The sequence below is a fragment of the Ambystoma mexicanum genome, chromosome 1q (assembly GCF_040938575.1).
Source record: "Ambystoma mexicanum isolate Mex_15411 chromosome 1q, UKY_AmexF1_1, whole genome shotgun sequence".
NCBI lineage: Eukaryota > Metazoa > Chordata > Amphibia > Caudata > Ambystomatidae > Ambystoma > Ambystoma mexicanum.
Window position 1 is genome coordinate 244,157,837 of NC_090922.1, and position 19,999 is coordinate 244,177,835.

Sequence of the window (19,999 nt, forward strand, 5' to 3'; positions counted from 1 at the left end):
AGGAAAGAAGGAGGCTGTAGAAAGGAGATCAAGGATGAGGAGGGGGCAAGCAAGAAAATGGGGCACATCAAAGAGAAGGTAAAGCATGAGGAGAAGGAGGCGAGTAAGGAAGTTGGGAAAATTCAGGAGAAGGTGCAGAGTAGGAAAAGGGATGGGGAGAAACCCCAGGAGGAGGAGAAGACCCACGGGAGATGAAAGTTTCAAAAAGATGGGTAAGAGGTTGGGAGAGACCTCTGGCGAGATACCGAAGGTGGGCAGAGATAATGAGAAGAAGAAAAAGTCGGGGAAGGAACACAACCCCGAGGGGCCTAACCAGCTATAGAAAAGTAGCAAGCATGCAAGAAGCCTGATAGAAGGAAAGCAAGGAGAGAAGGTGTATGGGCATTTGGCAGGACATCAAGGAGTTGGATCTATGTGATAGAATCGCAGCAGATTTTACTGCGGCACAAAAAACCAAGGCCGACATTTTTCAACTACGAACATTTCAAAGGCTGTTATCCCTCTGCCCACCACCCCTGAAAGCCCTTAAAATTACCCAAAAATACCCACACTTACCTGTCTCTGCCTCACTCCAATGGGCTTCTCCCTGGGATGTCACGTTTCTTCTACCAAATATGGGTGGGAACTGACGCTGCAGGGCCCCTTTCTTTTTAAATTTTTTTCAAATGTTTTATTTATTGTGCCCTGCTTTCCATGTAATGGAAGCGAGGGACACCCCCGCCACCCCTGAACCCATAATGTCAAACAAGGGGAGCGGGGGACACCCCTTCAAACCCCGCTCCCCTTGTTTCAACATTATGGCATTTTGTAATTTTGGTACTGGCCGAATTCGAATAAATAGCCCATTCGACCATTTATTTTTGAAATGTTCGGCCGCTTCAAAGGAGTTGAGAGTGGAACATAGTGTAGAGAAGAGACGAGGAGAAGTAGGAACATGTCCCTGCATATGAGATCATCCGGACTCATCAGGAGGCAGAGGTAGATGGTGTGTGTGGAAGCAGAGAGGGAGAAGAGCTACAGTATGGAAGCCATTCTGCTTACCAATGTAAGGGGTCTACCTCCCTGGTGGAAACACTGGGGCTTGGCAACACTCATCCCTGCCGCCTTCTGCTGACTAGCCCTAATGTTCAAGCACGCCAAGGCTGTGAGACCTGCGTGGAATGGTCTTCCAGGAGCGCAAGAAAGAAGGACAACAAGCAGAAGAACCAGCAGACAAGAAAGAAGTGCGGGATCACTCCAACCCCCAGTCTGTGAGGGACTGAGAACCGCCTGTTATTTCCCAAAGAAGATTAAATGCTGGTGGAGATGAGCGCATATCTGGGAGATTGCGCATATCGACCCCAGCTGTGAGTTTGAAAAATCACACAGATCCGTATTTACCATCCGCTCCCCCGTCGTCCCCGATCAAATTGAGCAGCAGTGTTTTACCATTCGGCAATATCCCAATATATATGCAAAGTTTGACAACCCTAGTGCACTTTTTCTAAAAATATTGGTGTGCTCCAAGTTTGACATTCACAGTGTGCACCATCCAATTCTGCTCCCTGGTATGCAAAGTAGCAATGCAGCACTCCATCTCCTAGATCCGTTTTATTTGGACATGTGGTATTTACTAGCCTCTTAACACAATACCACAGCAGATTCTGCACTCTGATCCGCTGGGATCCACCATGTCGCGCGACTCACACCAGTAACGAAACGCACATGGATGGATCCCCATCCCTTCCCTCACTGTCTACTGTCTACCAATAATTCTTTCCAAACACATACTACTTTTGACACAGTCGACTCTTGACTCTGCTATTCCTGGCAGCAGGGATTTGTCTTGGGAGGACAGAATAATTCTTTCAAATGAAGTCTGCACGCCTCAAGGGTCTGCTTGAGGCCATCTCAAGCCCAACACAAGGCCACATACTTCGACTAGAACTACCTACTTAGTACTAAGAAACTGGCATTGTGGAAATACAGCCTTTCACAATTGGGCCCATCAACAACCTCTTTCCTTCTCTGATCTATTTGTGCATGTCCACACGCACCCAAACTATCACAAACACCATCCTCTCTCTATCTCTCTCTCTCTCTCTCTCTCTCTCTCAACGTTAATGAAAAGGGTAAATACTCCTTCCATTAACATCACGGCTCACTTTCAAGCATTTGGATGGCAGAGACGAGGGCGGAACACAACTTGCATTTCCGCCGCCTCCCTTCCTCTCTGCCATACAAATGCGCCCGCATTTGCGCCAGCATCCATTTGTATGCCAGCGCGAATGCAGGAGATTCATATGTAAACCCTAATTTTAATTATGAGCATCACTTGTCAAGTAAGCATGGCAAGCAGCACTCACGATTAAAAGTAAACGCTTCTGAACAGGTAAATGCCATGTGACCTTATGAATGCAACATTTGCTTATTACCCTGCAGACTGTGTCATTCTTTCTGCAGAGTAATATAATCTGTACACTGTTAAATAGTGTTGTTTTTTGTATTTAGCTGGTTTTGTTATTTTGTTTCCCATTTCAAGATATAGGGCCTCATCACGATTTTGCCGGTGCGATAAAATGCAGCAGTAACGCTATTACCACCGCATGTACCACTCCGCCCAATCCTTTGTTCTGGGGCATTGGCCTTCAGTTTCATAGTGCCCCCCCTCCCAACTCCATGGGGTCCGTTAAACCCAATGGGAATGAGGATTTACCACCCTCCGCAACTCGAGATCTGGCACAAATTGCGCCGGACCGAGTTGCAGTAATTCTAATTGCGTTGGGCGGTATCCCAGTGCAATTAGCACCGCGATGCCGCCCAACCCGTGACGAGGCCTTATAGAAACCGGTGTTCCCTTTCCATGCTAGTCATGATGTTATTATTATGGTATTTGCTGGTATTTATTGATGATGTTCTCTTCCAATATTCGGTATTCCTTCATCATCTGAGTCTTTCACCCTATTCAGCAGATAATCCTAGGTGGATAACTATTCTTGATCTATCATTATTATGTATGCCTCTTCTAACTTGCTGTTTTTTCCGTTCCAGTCATGTTTGATTATTTCTGCTTCATATGTTTGTAGTTGATTGAATATGGAATTGCTTAATATCAACTCAAAACAATGATGTAGCTTAATTGTACTGGTCAATCTTCCAGGTTTCTACTTACGGACTCTAGGCAGACAGCATTGAGTAGGCTGCTGGTCACGTGGCCAGGCCATGCCCCTCAGTTGCTCCATCCACCAAGCATCTTCATGCCATCCAAACCTCTACTTAAGGAATGTAGGCCAGCTCCAGGCAGACAGCATTGAGTAGGCTGCTGGTCACGTGGCCAGGCCATGCCCCTCAGTTGCTCCATCCACCAAGCATCTTCATGCCATCCAAACCTCTACTTAAGGAATGTAGGCCAGCTCCAGGCAGACAGCATTGAGTAGGATGCTGGTCACGTGACCAAACGTTGCTCCGTCCATCACCAGTTTTCACGCCTCCAAAGCCTCTATGTAAGGACTCTAGGGCAGCTCCAGGCAGACAGCATTGATTAGACTCCTGATCACGTGACCAGGCCCTGCCACTCATTTGCTCCGCCCACCACCAGTTTGCGTGCCTTCCAAGATTCTACTTAAGGAGTCTAGGCTAGCTCCATGCAGACAGCATTAAGTAGGCTGCTGGTCACATGACCAGGCCCTGCCACTAAGTTGCTCCACCCAATACCTATTTAACCAGTCCTCCTTGGGCATCCTGATCGCCGGCGTCGTCAGCAAGGGACAAACGAAGACAAGGACCTCATCTGTTTGTGCCTGTTCAGACCTGATAGGGCCCAGGGCCAAACCTGCTATTCTGCATTTCACCTACAAACTAATTGCTATTGCTGTTACTCAGCAAAAAACACCACCTTAGGCCTCATTGCAAGTTTGCCAGTATTCCGGCAGTAAATCTTCCAGAATACCGCCTAACAGAATTACTCTTACCGCCACTTCATCTGATGGATTTACTGCCTTGATTACAAGTGGTGGGAGCAGTGTTAGTACATAGGACTCCATGGGGATTTTGGCAGAATTACCACCAGCGATAAATCAGCTGACGGTAATTTTGATTTCCAGCAGTACAGTGCCGGATTTACCTCCAGCTTTTTGCTGGAGGTGAATCCTCCACCTCATCACCTAACTTGTAGTACGGCGGTGCTGTAATGTGCCGTTAATGGAGTTTACCATTCCATTTGCACCAATTACTACCACACAGCTTTACTCATAATTAGCCCCGATGTGTCTACTGCCTCCACAGCCCATCCCCACTCTCACTAGATTCGAATAGCCAAGCGCCCTGGGCAGTCCCGGCAAGCCACCCTAGCGAACCTCATCAATATCGCCCTTGCCACCATCCCACACCCACGGACCTCAAGCACATGCCCTCTCATGTTGATCAATGCTCAATACTTGCTGACCTCATCTCTTACAACAACCTTGATGCCCTGTTCATCACTGAAACATGGTTTACCCCATTCTAATCAAAATTATTCCGACTCCCTCCTACCCCAAGGCTACTGCATCCAAAATGCCGCCTGACCAGGAAGGGCAGGAAGCAGAGTGGCAATCACCAACAGGAGCGATTGGCCTTACTCCATCATCCCCTCCCCAGAACCAGGGTGTTTGAATCACTTGCCTCACGGTTCCTTTTACCACACAAGAAAGCCATCACCTTCCACCTCCTCTACAGACCACCACACAGGAGTGACTCTTTAATTGCCGGCATCTCCAACTTACTCTCCTCTGCCAAATGAGCACATTCTAATAATGTCTTTCTCAGAAATGTCAACTGAGTCACAGGCTGACAACCACACTCGAAGCATGCTTTTCACACCGACCAGTCCCATGGACCTTAAGCAAATTGTGATCTTCCCCACGCACAAAAAAGGCAACACCCTAGACTTAGTACTCACATTATTCCCCACATCATCTGTGCAGACTATATCCCACTTGAAACGCCGCCATCCCATTATCAGTCACCCACTCGGCTACGGCCCACAAAGGTCAGACTAAATGTCCCTCAACATCTACTCATATTTCCCAGTCAGTGAGCTAGAAGCAAATTTTGCAGTCTTCCCCACCACATGGAATCCCTCAGGCCTCCTAGAATTATTCAACAACCCTGCTATGAAACTGGTGGGCACTCATGCCCCCCTAAAAACCAGCCGGCTAAGACCAAACCATCTGCCCCTTGGTACAGCTAGCCTCCAACAACAAATGCTCAATCAGAGCCCTAGAGAAATGGTGGCGGAAAAAATGTATAACCGGGAGACCTCCCCAACCTCAAATCTCAAGTGGACATTAAGGGGGGGGCCTAGCCATGTAAAAAGGCAACCAATTAAAAAAGAAGAGTTTTAAGTGCCTTACGGTAAGAAAGATACTCCTCAATGACCCTTAGACTCTTAAAATTAGCAGGAACCCATTCCATAGAGTAGGGGCTAGTACCGAGAAGGGGTGACCACCTGACCGGGCTCGCCGATACCTTTGTAGTCAAAGGAGTGCCAGACAGGATGAGCGAAGACATCTAGTGGGCTGGTAACGCTCTATCTTACTTTTCAGGTAGCTAGCACCCGCATCGTGGAGAGCCCGGTGAATAACACAGAGGGCCTCATTCCGAGTATGGAGGTAGCCATGCCGCTAAAAGCGGCATGGCTACCCCCATACCAGGTACCGGGTCCGGGTTCCTTCAATGGGGAAATACCAGGCCATTCCAACCTTGGAGGGCCCGGTATTTCCCCATTCAAGGAACCTGGACCAGGTACATCCCCATTCCCATTTGAGCCCCCATAGGGCTCAATGGAAATGAGGGGGATGCTAACAACGTGCCCATTAATGACGGGCCCGTTGTTAGCATCCTGGTCTGCTCGCGGGACCCGCTAAGGACGCCTGCTTATACCAGGCGTCCTTAGCGGGTCCCGCGAGCAGACCTCGTAATGAGGCGGTAGGGGGTTAACGGCACCGGCAGCTCTACCCACGCAGTTAACCCCCTACCGCCAGGGTCGTAATGAGGCCCAGAGATTCTAAAATTCACTGGTAACCAATGAACTTAGCGCAGCAGACCAGCAGAAGGGGCCAATCTAAGAGTGTTCAGGGCCAATCTGCCCTTGAATTTTGAAGTACTTGCAGCCGTTGTATCTGGTGTTTTGGCTGTCCTAGATAGATCCCATTGCAATAATCTAGTGATCCCATTATCGCTGAGGGACTATCCTGGTCCGGCTGTCAGGCAGGAGCAACGGCAACATCTTTCTCAAGACTTTAAGTCTGCTGAAACCAGCATTACAGACAAACGTAATCTGGGCTTCATGAGAGTGGCTAGACTAATTGGGCCTTCATGATTTTCGATTGGGCGGCTCAATGATGCAGCTTAAAATCTGGAAATGTGCCTCCTCCATTTCCTGATTTCCTTGTCAGATTCTTCCATGAAATAAAGGCAATTTTCATGGCCAAGTAATGAATGGAACTATACCTTGGAATTTGTTTGGGGTTATTTGTGGTGTATAAATTGTTGTGTCAAATGAAAAATTGAACTTACGTTCCTCTTCACGTGATAGAGAGAGGTGTCCGTTTCCTTAGGTTTTTTTTTGTTGATTTAATAAGAACCTCCATATTTTTCACCTGTAAGTCTTTCCATTGTGAAGCTAAATGTATCCCACGGTACATAGAGTGTATTTGTTAAGTGGTGAGCGGCATATCCATATCCCACGGCATTCATTCTGATTTGTCAGGGTTAATATTATACCGAGACTGATTATGCTAGTATTAGTGGGCGTTCAGCTATTCATTCTTCAGATCAGCATGAGCTGATTGTAAGGCCATTGGTATACAGTTTTACCTTGCTACACTTAAATGGGGCTATAGCCCTAGTTCGCCCCAGTGTTTCTGCCAGCTTCCATAGTTTAAGCAAAAAGCAAGTGCTACAGCGGGAACACCTATCGCGATAACCTCTGGATCGACACATTTCCTGAGCTGCACCCATGGATTGTACTTATAGCCAATCGGTAACTTTCATGAATTTTATGTTGTTTATACAAGTTGCCCAAAAGCTCATGGCACAAAAAAGTCCTGTATATTCCACGCAATGCTTTTTCTGCCTCAGCTGTCATTATTGCTAAAGGTATCTCTACTTGGTCTGCAGAATCTGTTAAAGTTGATGGGATGAGAGCCAAACTGGATAGCTGCCCTGTTGGCTTAAGTGTGTATCAGCTTATTTTTAGAATTATAATTGTTCTTTTATAAGGCACTTAATACCAGAGTGGTTTCTAAGCCTGGGATCGGGATTCGAACCTGTTACGCTACGTTGGCTTGCTTCCAATACAAATGTGTTGCCCTTGAGCTATCCTTCCTCCCCTGCTCTGTCTTCTAGCTAAACTTTTAGCACAGTTTTTGGTCCATGCTGGACAAAGAGATGTGTGTGATTTGAAAACCTTTGCTTCTTTGTGCTCCTTTGGTGATACACAAACATAAGTCAATTGTCATCAGGCTGGTGTTTTTATACTTGTTCTCTGGTTGAATAGATTCAGAAATAAAGGAGTTATCCACCGAAAGGAGCACCTTGCTTTAATGTCTCCAGGTGTACAATCTGTTCCTGGTGATTTGCCATTCTTTTCAGAAGTAATTGCTGTTTTATAGGCTAGTAAATTCAGAATCCATAGTTTCGTTTTCTAGTTTTCATATTTTTTAGCAAATTAAGAGTCTCTGTGTAGTCATGTAATTCCTCATCTGTAGGCATGATCTCTTTTTTTAAAGCGATTATAGTATTTTGTTAACATTTCTAGCTCCTCTTCAGTTTTCTCTGCTAGCCTTCCACAGTCAGTATCCATTATTTTATTGACTTCCCTCTCACATTTCTCTGTTTGGAAAACAGCCAAAAACCTCTTAACAAAACATAAAATAACCGTTATATGTTTCCAGTGGTTTACGGTCAAAGTTTCGAATCCAAAGATTCGAAATACAAAAGTGTGGAAACAAAATTTTCGAAAACAAAAATCTCGACATACTATTTTTAACATAAAAGTGCATTTCTTTCAAAACCAATCCGTCGACAATAGTCATGGATTGGTTTCAATTGAAATGCACTTTTACATGTTAAAAGTAGCATTTCAATGCTGTTTTGTTTGTAACTTTGAAACATCACATGGAGCTGTCCAGTGCTGAAATTACAGAACTGGACAGCTCCATGTAACATTTCAAAGTTATTTGCGTATATTGGCATTAAAATGCCTTATTTTAATTTTGATACGTTACATGGAGCTGTCCAGACCTGTAACTTCAGCACTGGACAGCTCCAGCTAATGTTTCAAGGTTTTAGTTTATATTGGGGGGGGGAGTTCCCTCCCACTGGCCCCCCAAACCTCCCAACGCCACCCTCCCACCCCCAACTCTAACCCAAGCCCCAACCCTAACCCTAACCCAAGTTTCGAAAGGCAAACTTTCGAATTTTTCTCAAATAAATTGTCATTCGAAACTTTTGTATTTTGAAAAAAAAGATTTGAAAGTTTGTCTTTTGAAACTTTTGTATTCGAAAAAATGACTGGACACTGTTTCCAGTACAGTATCAGTTTGCAAAACTGTACGATACGCAAGAATCGCTCAATCCCAGTGTACTCCCAATATGCTCCCAATTTGCAAAATCCCTGTATTTTCCCAGAAGATGATGCATAGTAGGAGAAAGCCCTGCAAGCTCCCATATGAGCACAGACAGTTTACCCAATCCCTATCTAGACCCAATGGGCACAGCTCGAGGGTAGTCCCTCTTTGCCTTACCTTAGTACACAGTATACCCATAAGGCCTGACAGATCGGGGAAAGCAAGCTGCTGCTGGAGACACTCTGCTTTTGCAGCTCAAACAGATGTGATGAGGCCCAGATATCTAGGTCTTATTATTTACTAACAGTTTTTGCCCCTTCTGATCACCCATGTATTCCTTTCACTGAGTTGTTGAATCCATCACACTGAGACATAATTTGGGGGTGGCCAGGGGTCACAGGTGCGACCCCTGATGTCTACCTTGCTATCTCTGTGGTCTCTAAAAGGTTCCATGTAATAATGTCCCCACAAAAATATCGCCGAAAAATGGCCGTTTTTTGTGGGGACATTATTGCATGGAACATGCAGGGGACACCCCCGCAACCCCCAAACCCTTTTTTTTCCTTTTTTATTTTTTTTTTGGCTGCCCCTATGCCCATATTTATGGTCACCCATATAATATCGCCACAACCTTTTCCCGGCGATATTATGTACGGCGACCATATATATGGGGATAATATTACCTGATACCCTCTAAAAACCTCTTAAAAAACCTTTCAAATAAACCTTATCTTTTTTTAATTTATTTTTTAATGGAAACTCCCCTAGGCTGTGGCCAGCACCTTGTGGCTCTTAGTTCCTGGCGTGGCTGGCTTTTCTGTTCAGGCATCTTAAAAAAAACAGGGGTTTCACAAGTGTACACTTTCAGCTGTGACCCTAAATAAGAAAGAATAGGAATAACAAATAGTTTGTCTTTCTGGAATTCTACACAATAATTGCTAGACTCATTAAAGGTTTATTTCAGGCACACTTCGGGGGTGAGTCACTGATTTAGTCTGTTCTTAAACACCTCAAATTCACAATACAGACAACACATTCCTAAAAAGCATTTAGAGTACAATAAGCATCTATTTCGGCCTATATATTTTGTTTTTCGCAAGTTGCAGTTATAGCATGTTCTCTTGTGCCGTTGTCTGTTACGATCATCACAAGACATTCCATCTCAGTGTTCTCAGTTCTTGACAAAATCCTTGTGCCTAAAAGCTTGTGTACAGTGTAGAAATGTTTGACCATAACACATAAAGTGGCCCTTGAGTTCATTGTGCCACAATTAATGCTTTACAATTACAACATACAAGCACTCCCCTCTGTACATGCAGACTAGTCTAATAGGTTTCCTCTATCGTAGTGGTAGCTGAATCATATACACATTTATAACCATGGAATTTTGTTGGTACTAAATCCTGGTCAATGATTTAATTTTCAGGCCATCCTCGTGCAGCATTTTTCTCCTGGTTAAACATCAGTGCACGCCTCCCTAGGTCAGTGCTTATTTGACTTGTTTAACACATCTACGCCACGGTTACATGTACTTCTGTGTTCATTGATCTATAGATGTTTCATGCACTACCTGTAGCCTGCGTTACAGATTTCAGTTACCCTGTTAGAAATACTGCATTATGTATGTTTTACATTTGTTTTACTATTAAAAAAAAAGAAAAGAAAATGTATGTTTTACATATATGCCCCACGTCAAATCTGGAAAATGGCATTCCCCAAATGTGTAATCGTGGGCAAATGCAGATGACACGCATCTCTCTTTCAGGCTACCCTCAGCCTCCTCCTCCGTGCTCATCCCTGACTGTCTGACTGCTATTCAGGCATTGTGTGCTGTTAATGATCTCTGCCTCAATGCCAGTAAGACAGAGATCATCCTCATTGGGACCACTGCTCCCGCTTTCCCAATTTCTCACTGGCTGGCCTCCCTTGGCCCTGCACTTCCACCTACTAGTGAGGCAAACATTCTGGGGTCATCTTCGACTCCACTCTCTCCTTCTCTTGTCACATCTCGGACATCTCCAAAAAGTCCCACTACCAGCTGCACCTCTTCAGATGTATTCTACCATTTCTGACTTTCTCCCAAAGGCTCACCTTCTCCAGAACCCTGCTTCTCTCTAGTCTAGACTACTGCAACAGGCTCTTTCTCAATCGTCCTACTTCTACTCTCTGTCCACTAAAACTCATCCAGAACAGGATTGTGAGACTTATCCTTGGCCTCAAGCCCATGGACTGCATCTCTTTGGCACTGAAATCCCTTTAAGGGCTCCCTGGGGCTGCTAGGATCTAGTTCAAGACCCTCTGCATAGTCCAAAAGGCTTTCTGGGGCCGGGGCCCACTCTATCTTCAACGCTCTCTTCCTAAATACTCTCCTAGAGTTTTTCTAAGGAGAGATGTGAGAGTAGATCTTTATCCTTTTCAGGTGCCTCCCTCAGGGAGTCTCCCTGCCTCTCTCTGCCTTGAGCCGGAGCTCCCCTGCTAACCTCATCTCATTTTATCTCCTGCCTCACTCCTCCTTCCCTTCCTAAACCTGATCAGTTTTTGCTGACTGGTCACCAGGTTCACCTTCAGAGCCTCACAGGTCCCAAGGCTGCCCCACCAGTCCTTGCACTTGCCTCCAGGCTTCTGCACTATGTTCAGACTACTGCACATGCGGCATTCACTCCAGGAGAGGTGTAACCTCTCGGCACTTAACACAGGGCCCTGCTGGACTGGGCGCACTTACCACCCCTCCCTAGCACGTCTGTCTGTTCACTTGCATAACCCGAATTTACTATGACTAGTAAGTTCTGTCTGGTCCCCCTTTTATCTTCCCATCCTAGTTTGGTTGTGCCTAAAACACTTCACGCACTTGCACTAGGAGAAATGCGGTCAGGCCTAGTACGCTAGTTACTTTATGTTAGATCATTCGGAAACTTCAAGACCTAAGAATGACTACTGTATTCCCTTGCCCCTTTCCCGACTTGGACTGCTTTGAAGCACTTCACTTGTGTATAAGCGCTGTACAAATAAACTATGTACATACATACATACAAATCATGCCTTCCTCTGTGCCTCTGTTCTTATATCTGGCTGAAAGGAGAGCACCTGAAAACACGGGTGCTAGATGCATCTAAAAAATCTGAAGGTCGTTTGCCATCACTTCCTGTGATGTCACTTGGGCGTGGGGTCAAATTACATCACTTCCTGTGATGTCATCAGGGGGGTCAAGGGTGGTGTGATGTCACTTCCGCCACCCCTGGTATTTTGAGGAAATGACGTCCATGGTCACAAGGCTGCCAGGCAAGAAAGGAACAACCAGCAAAGACGGATGGTGGCACCATCTTCAAAAGGTAAGTGTGCGAGCGAAGGCGAGGGAGCAGAGAGTGCAGACTGCCGGATGCCATATATAAGGTTGGCATCCTGACATGTATCAGGATTCAGGGCTTCCCTGGCAAATAATGCCAGAAGCCCTGGATCCTGATTGACCATCAGTATTCTAAAGTCTACCCGGATGCAAACAATGCTTATTGAATTAATATAATGGAAATTCATTGTTGTAGCATCTGGACTATGGACATTATTGAAATGGACACGACTTTAATAGATCTATCCTTAAAACCTAACATAAAGGGTTAAAAAAGATATTGCTGATATTGGCATTTTAAAAAGTTTGGTGCCAACTTCTCTACACATATTGGTAAAGAGGTGTCAATTCGAACACGTACGGCATTAACTTGACTAAAACCTGTGGGCCTCATTATGAGGTTGCCAGTAGGCCTACCGGCAACCTCTGCTTACCGTTTCCACTGCCTGACATCCAGGATATTACGGGTGGCGGGGGAACGGTAAGTTCCATTCCCGTGGGGTCCGATAGGACTCTGCAGGAATGGGAACACTGAAGCACCAGCACCGTTACTAACAGTGCCGCTGCTTCAGTGAAACATCTGCTAGAAGGGCCCTGAACTACCGGCAGGTCAGGCCTGCCAGTAGTTCATAGCCCCAACCGGCAGACTCAGAGTTACCGGCACTTTTTTCCAGACCAGGACACTCATGATGAGGAGTCGTTTTTGAAGCGGGATTAAGCTTGTTGGCCAAATAACGTCTTCAACTTGTACAGAGCAGTGCCAGCTATTACTCACCAAATGTGATCACCATTGTGTCTATGAAAAACCGATGTTGCTCTAAGCCCTTTCACAGGCATTGTCATTTTCACAATGTCCCCGTAATTGACATAGATATGTGTCCAGTTTGCACATGGTTGCACTTAAGCAATACATTTGCTTAATTTACATAATGATGCATTAATGCACATATTTTCTGAATTATCACAATTTATTTATTTTATTTTTATTTTTTATTTTTTATTTTTTTGGATTTGCAGAGCACACTACAGCCCGCAGGCATCGAGGCGCTTTAAGGACACTTAAGGAGTCTTGGCTGAGGGTTACAATAAGCGGGCCAAGAATAATGCTTAGATACAGTTTGTTCGGTTACACGTGTTCACAGTTTGTTACGTTACAGTTGTTCACAGGATTCTTATACATAGTAACATATGCAGTACAGAGCTCATAGGGATAAGCTCTTTAGACAAAGAGCCTGGTTTTTAAGGCCTTGCGGAAGGCTGCGTGAGAGGCGATGGATCTGATCTGTGCAGGGAGGTTGTTCCACAGGGTTGCTGCCCTTGTTGAGAAGCTAGCACCGCCTGCACGCACTCTGCGCGTGTGAGGAACCGTGATACGGTTGGCATAGGCCAACCTCTAAGGTCTGGATTTGCCCATTGCCACATGCACATCAACCCAAAGTACCTCGGCACGATTATAGAAGCGACCCTTCGGTGATGCCACTCTGCCAGTTTTGTACTTATTCTAGGTGCATTGGGGAGGTCCGGGGGGGGGGGGAATTCCGCCTTGGAAAAAAACACCCCAAGCACAAAAGACAGCCGCACATCAGCTTCATGGTCAGACTTCAGAAACCAAACATGAGTGAACCAGGTAACTAGGAGTCTGAGTAAAAAAAAAGGTAGTGGAACGATGTTCCCTCTGCCTGCCCCCTTTTCTGGCCACTCACCCATACTCACTGTCAATCCCCCACCCCCATTCAAACCATTCAAACCCCAAAGCTGGGTCCTTCCTTTCCTCCACTCCACCCTGCAACATTTTGTTTTACAATAGTCCTAGTAAGACTGAAGAAAACACGAAAGAAAAGGCTTTTAAATGAGCACCATCATTGTGGCATCGTCACACTCGGCATGCACTTCACCACCCACCATTCGCACCTCCTAAAGAACATGCCCAGCTACACACCCCCTTTCATTGCCTGCAAACAAGGCTGCACCTGCAGCCATTCATGCACAGATGACTGGAATGCAGTGCTTCTTGGCTCCTGGGAATGGGTTTTATAGCAGGTTTTTCAAGCAGTCTATTGAAATAAATACCCGCAAACCTAGCACCTTTAGATAGCTCAGTGCGCTGGTACACTGGTTTAATATCCCTAGGACTCTGCTTCGAGTCCCCTGTATAGGGGTGAAGGTAAAAATAAATATTTTTTTTTTAAGTTGCCGTCCTGGAACATTATTCTCAGTCGCATAGAGTAAGGGATCATGAAGGATTGCCCAGGAAAGTAAGGGAATGTCGTACCCTTTAGTTCTCGCCCACTTTGACCTCTGGACAGCACTCATTGAATTAAAGAGAAAAGGAGAGGAACAGGGCAGTAGCATGTGCTTCTCCGGGATTCTTACCTAGAGGAAGAATTCATCTCATCTTTGGTTTTTGTAGGACATTTTACCTCAAATGAATGCGGGTGGAGACCCCTGAAGCCCCCCAAACTCCTCTACCTTTATTATTACCCTAACCCCCACATACCTTTGCTGTAAATTGTGATGAACATTTTTTTCAATGAATTATTCCTCGATGGAAAACCCTGCGATGGAGTCTTCCTATACCTGATATACTGCCTACAAACCATGGGCCAAGCAGGAAAAAACAGTCACCAGACTAGCCGGGGAATGTCCCAATGTTAATAACCGGTGGGGAAGTAAGGTTGATAATACTGGCAGACATCTAACAGCAGCCAATGTAATCAGTCGCCAAACCACTGCCATTCTCCCAAACTCAACTTTTCCAGATAGACGCCAGTTGCGCGCGCGTAAACGCGTGCTTCATACACTAGCATTGAGCCGCACAAGAGGCCACAGACAGTAACATCAAGCATGATGCTGGCCACTGAAAGCCATACACAAATCACTGGTGAGTGACTCAAGATGCCACAATGATTTGGACACATAGCGCCATCTGGGTGGATAACTCACAGACTAGGCATATGCCGCTGACATCAGGCAAGGGTGCACTTCACAAGTTTGAATGCCGGCAGGGCCAAGTAAGCCATTTACCCTTCCAGTGTGGTTAATCAAGCTCCATTACATTGGTTAATACCCACAATTATTATTCCAGATGTATGTGATTTCACCGAATCCAATTCTCCTAATGGTGAAATCTTTGAATTTATTTTTCTTCAAAAAAAAATGTTTTTATGCGGGTGTAGACCCCCCACACTCCTGCCACTTCTCCCTACCTTATCATATAGCCTTGCCCCACCACCCATCTATGTTTTAAAATGTAACCACTTCCCCAACCAAACTCGAAGGAAAGAAAATGCGAAGATGACTCATTCGGTGAAATGTAGGTATTCGTATTATTACAGCACGTAGAACTCGGAGGAATCCCACAGGAGACACCTTATACAGCCTGGTTCTGAGAACGCCAGTTACCACAATACCACATATTTACACTACACGCAAACTGCTACAAAAAGACATGTCTGCCACATGCCTGCCTAGCAATAGATGCTGGGTGTTTCACGGTTACTAGTCAAATGGTCGAAAAAATGGTCGATTTTTTTTTTTATTATTTTTTTTATGGGGGGTTCCCACCCCAACCCCCCTTTTTCTATATTCATTTTTTTTACCAAACAAAACTAAAAAATATATATAAATAAATAAATAAAAAGAATCGACCATTTTTTTTCCGACCATTTGACTTTCGATCAAATGGTCATTCGATATTTTATTTTCGACCATTTGACCGGACACCGTGTTTCACATGCCCATTAACAGATACTAATGCTTTCCACATGTTCAGTATGCATGTAATGCTAGTTTCACATGTCCACTAACAGGCATGGTCATGTTCCACATGCCCACTAAAAGGAGGTCCTATTTTCTGCACGGTCAGCATCAGAAATGGACAATTCTAAAAAACTGTTGCATAGCCAGGACCTCAGGAAGCATTACTTCCAGTACTCACGGGGCTGCACAAAAGTTATTTTTGATTCCGAACTGCTCAGCAACAGGTATGCCACAGTTTGCTGCTTGAGTCTCCAAGCAGCTGCAACAGCCCCCAGCACTCACTCTCAGGCTGAGTGCCTCAATGAAGTGAGGTGCGTGGCAGAGAGCAGTACACCCACAATCTTGCCTGGCCACCTGTCAGTCAATGGGAGGCTGCCACGTCGTTTGCAGTGTGGTAGGTCCAACCAGCTTCATAATTTCTCCCGAAGAGGGTAGGTACATTGTGCGGCCACTCAAGCTGGATGGGGGGACCGATGCAGCGCAGGCCAGGGGCTGCGGCTTTAGGGTATAATACACTCCCAAGCAGTTCAGCTCAAGCAAGTGTGGCCAACCTTACAATATCATTTGGTAGGACTACTTTACATGTGTGTCCCCTGACCAAGTATCTAGTTCATATTGTGGAGGTATTTGGCCGCCATTTTGCAATTCTATCAATTGCATATGTACACCAGGCATATATGGGTGCCTCTTTGCACACCGGGCATATGAACAGAACTGCATTACTCCCCAAGTTAGGTTAAATGATCAGAATACTCCCCCATTTGGAGCAAAATAACCTACTGTGACGTGTGTCCCCTGACCAGGTATCTGACTCATATTGTTGGGGTACATGGCAGCCATTTTGCAATCCCATCAATTGTATATGTCCACCAGGCATATATGGGTGCCTCTTTGCACACCGGGCATATGCACAGACCTGCATTACTCCCCAAGTTAGGTTAAATGATCAGAATCCTCCACCATTCGGAGCAAAATAACCTACTGTGACCTCAATAGTCACACTACTTACCTCTGAATTCAGCACTTAAATGCCAAGGTAACCTCCTCTAATGCCGCGTTCATCCGTTAGAGGGGATACTTGCTTCGGAACTGCTTGCGCCACTCCCATGGTATGCCGCAGTTTTGGCAATGTGTTGCCTTTTTCGTAGTAAATCGATAATACGAACATTGGGCACGATCTCTCTCACCTTCCTGAAGGCCTAAAAGCCTAAAAGTAAAAGCCTGCACCGTTCTACATTCCCTTGATGCTGTCATTCCCAGGTAATGCGTGTGAGGCAGTTTGCGCCTTAACATATCTGATGTCACCATCAAACATGTCAGCCGATTAAGACAGGGGACACAGACATGACTTTTTAAATGAATTTCTGTATTTTTTTATTCACATTTTCTGTAAGGCAGTTTTGTGAAAACACAGCGCAATCATTAGACTGTTTAAGGCTCTGCGCAACTGCGTGTACAAAATGGAAGCCGTGGATAAGTATATATAATGCATAAATTGAAATATAAACCACATGTGGACATCTATCTATACAAGCGCTTATATTCAGTTAATTATGTACGTGGAAGTGCGTTTTATCACGTCATTGCATCCGTAGTGTTATCCCCCTAATGCTGTGGCACCTTGTTCGTCAACGTTCTGCTCCTTCACTGGTATGTTCGGGCTAAACTATGGGTCTGTAACTTTTGGGTCTGTACGGGCCCAATTAATGCAATTACCTGCGTGTGAAATAGGGACTTTGCATGCCAAACCGCGCCTGAAATCCTACTTGTCGATTCATGGAATCGACTGCTCTGTACTTTTTTCGTACTTTGCAGGGACTTCGCGCAGGCTTGGCACGCCTCTGCGAGAGGCCGAGTGCCTTGTGCGAGACACCACGCAGAGCATAGGCGTGGCTTGTGCAGAGGTCACGATATGGGATGAAACCTGGAAAATGAGGAAGAGCAAGGGAAAATATGGGCGTTACGAGGGAAACGAGACGTATTCATAGATCCGACCGTGCAACCTCTCATCAGGGAAATTGCACGCAAAGCCTTCATCGTATCCACCACCCGAAGGCAGGCGTACAGACACTTGCACATAGGATACACCGCGCAGAGGCAAGATCACACGTTGGATTTAGGGGTGCGTGTACGCAGTCGTGGGTCCGGTCTAACTTACGGATGCGCGTACGCAGTGTAACAGGGTGCAGGAACAATTTGCGGGTGTTCGTACACAGATTTTTCAGACTTTTACCTGAGTTACGTAAATTTATATGCATATTGCCGGGCCGGTAACAGTTACGGGGGACCCCACGCAATGTCCACGAGGTGCAGGCCTGGTTGCTGGAGACCCCACGCACTGGTCAGGGGTCACATAAAAACATGGCCTAATCATAGTTAACATGTGCTTATCTGCATGCAATAAAAACACACATAGAAAAAGGCTGCACGGGTTTGGAAATACATGCGTTCCAATATTATTCTTTCCGTACATTTAGAATTCATCCTGTGGTGCTCGGAGGGAACTCATTTTCAAAGCCAATGTGAAAGAACATTTCGAAAGAGAAATTCTCCCATGTACATCACTCACAACCACTGAAATCGTGGCCTTTGATTCTGGTTGAGCACATGTGCAAACATTGCTACCGCTCTTGTGTTCTAGTCTTGTGGTTATTTACCCGTGTTTCAGAACCATTTGTCTCGAGGGGATAGCTCAGGGGCAAACAACACGGGTTCGATCCCCCGTCCGCGCTTAGAAACCTCTGGGTATTAAGCGCGTTATAAATAACCTATCATAACCATTAAGGAGAGCAACCAAAGTCTAACTGGGTACGTTCCTTACTTGATAAGAGCTCACGTTATCTCCTTATCTTTTGTAAACTCCACACGTTAAAGCAAGAGAAGCCTCGCCTGTAAAAAAAAAAAAAAAAAAAATACTCGCTAATTCAAATAAGCACAGCCCTTCTAGTGACAGCAGCCACAGGCAGACTCCATTCCAGTTGGTTATTCAAAACGGGCTCTGATGGAACTCCGCGCAATTGTCCATATTTTCATGTGCGAGGCTGCTGATTTCAAGCATAAAATGTCGTCTGAGAAACACACCGCGACCATTACATTTGAGCTGTGAAGAAAGATGTCGCAAAAGCCCTGTCTGTTTTATTTTTATTTTTAGAAAATGAGCAAACAATTGATGCGAGCAATCGTACTTTGGCCCTGCGGTGATCTCATACTCCCTGCACATTTCCTGCGGCGCCACTTATTGATGTTGTTCTTGGTCAGTAGGGAGGAAAGGACGGCCTTTAACTTAAAACAGATCACGAACTGGGGTTTCTTTGCACGCCTTTGAACCACCCATCACACCTCTCTTGCTTCGCCCTGGCCTTCAGGTAGTTACAGAGAGGGACCATGTTCCTAACAATTTTCAAACTAATCTTCTCTTCTTGCCTTCACGTTAGCAACAAGAACCGGCGCATTCTATCAATAGAGGAAATGAGTGAAACGGAGTTGGAAAATCACAGTCTTACCGTGGCCAGAGTCTTTTTCCTGTATCGCTTGTCAGACTCCAAAATGTCCATGTTTGCTCCTGTCTAGACGGGCTGCCTCTCACCGCACCTGGCTACTTCAATGGGGGTAGACGCGAGGAGCACGGAAAGGAGAAGCGATTACACTTTAACCTGCCAACTGTCAATGTGGACTTTTAACTTCATGAGCAAGCCTGGCAACTGATAACGGGGGCCAAGCGGATGATACAGGGAGTGACTGAAGGTGAGGGCAAGAAGGCGGGGTTCAAGCTGCCATTGCATCAAAACCAGCCTCGTAACGCCAAGAAAACGGGTTCCCACTAAAAGTAAACAAGTGGTCAATACAATGGTGGGAGGAGAGGTTAGCGGAGGCATTTTTCCGTTCTATAAAATGGCAATGTCTTTCATTTTGTTAACTTGGGGTACTCATGATGCTGACTCCTGTAGTCATAGTAAATGTGCTTGTGCCTCTTCGCTTCAGACGCTTGGACCTACAATTCCCAGGACTGGAGACTTTGCCACAACACAAATGCGAGGCCGGAGCATATGTGTGGCCAGCCGGAGGCCATCCACAGCACTGCAGCCCAACACGCTCGCACAGAGATCTGGGGGACTATCTTCTCGCATTCAATGTCAACCAGGGGTAGATCTGCCCACTCCTGACGAAACCCTCATTTTATCCTCCCATATTCATACCTTAGACACCCATTGCAAACATGATTGAACACACATTGGCTTAGCAGTAACACCTATAAATTGATGACAATCAACTTCTCCATCCACTAGAATTAGAAAACAACCAAAAC

The 19,999-nt window shown here is 45.6% G+C and overlaps 1 protein-coding gene across 1 annotated transcript in view; it reads right to left on the bottom strand.

Annotated features, from left to right (window-relative positions):
- Nucleotides 1–19,247, bottom strand: part of TMEM86B (transmembrane protein 86B) — a 41,328-nt gene extending 22,081 nt beyond the window's left edge. Inside the window, exon 1 of the mRNA XM_069642600.1 lies at nucleotides 19,197–19,247. Within this exon, the coding sequence (XP_069498701.1) occupies nucleotides 19,197–19,247 (51 nt within the window). The remainder of the gene's footprint in view (nucleotides 1–19,196) is intronic.
- Nucleotides 19,248–19,999: the final 752 nt, after the last annotated feature.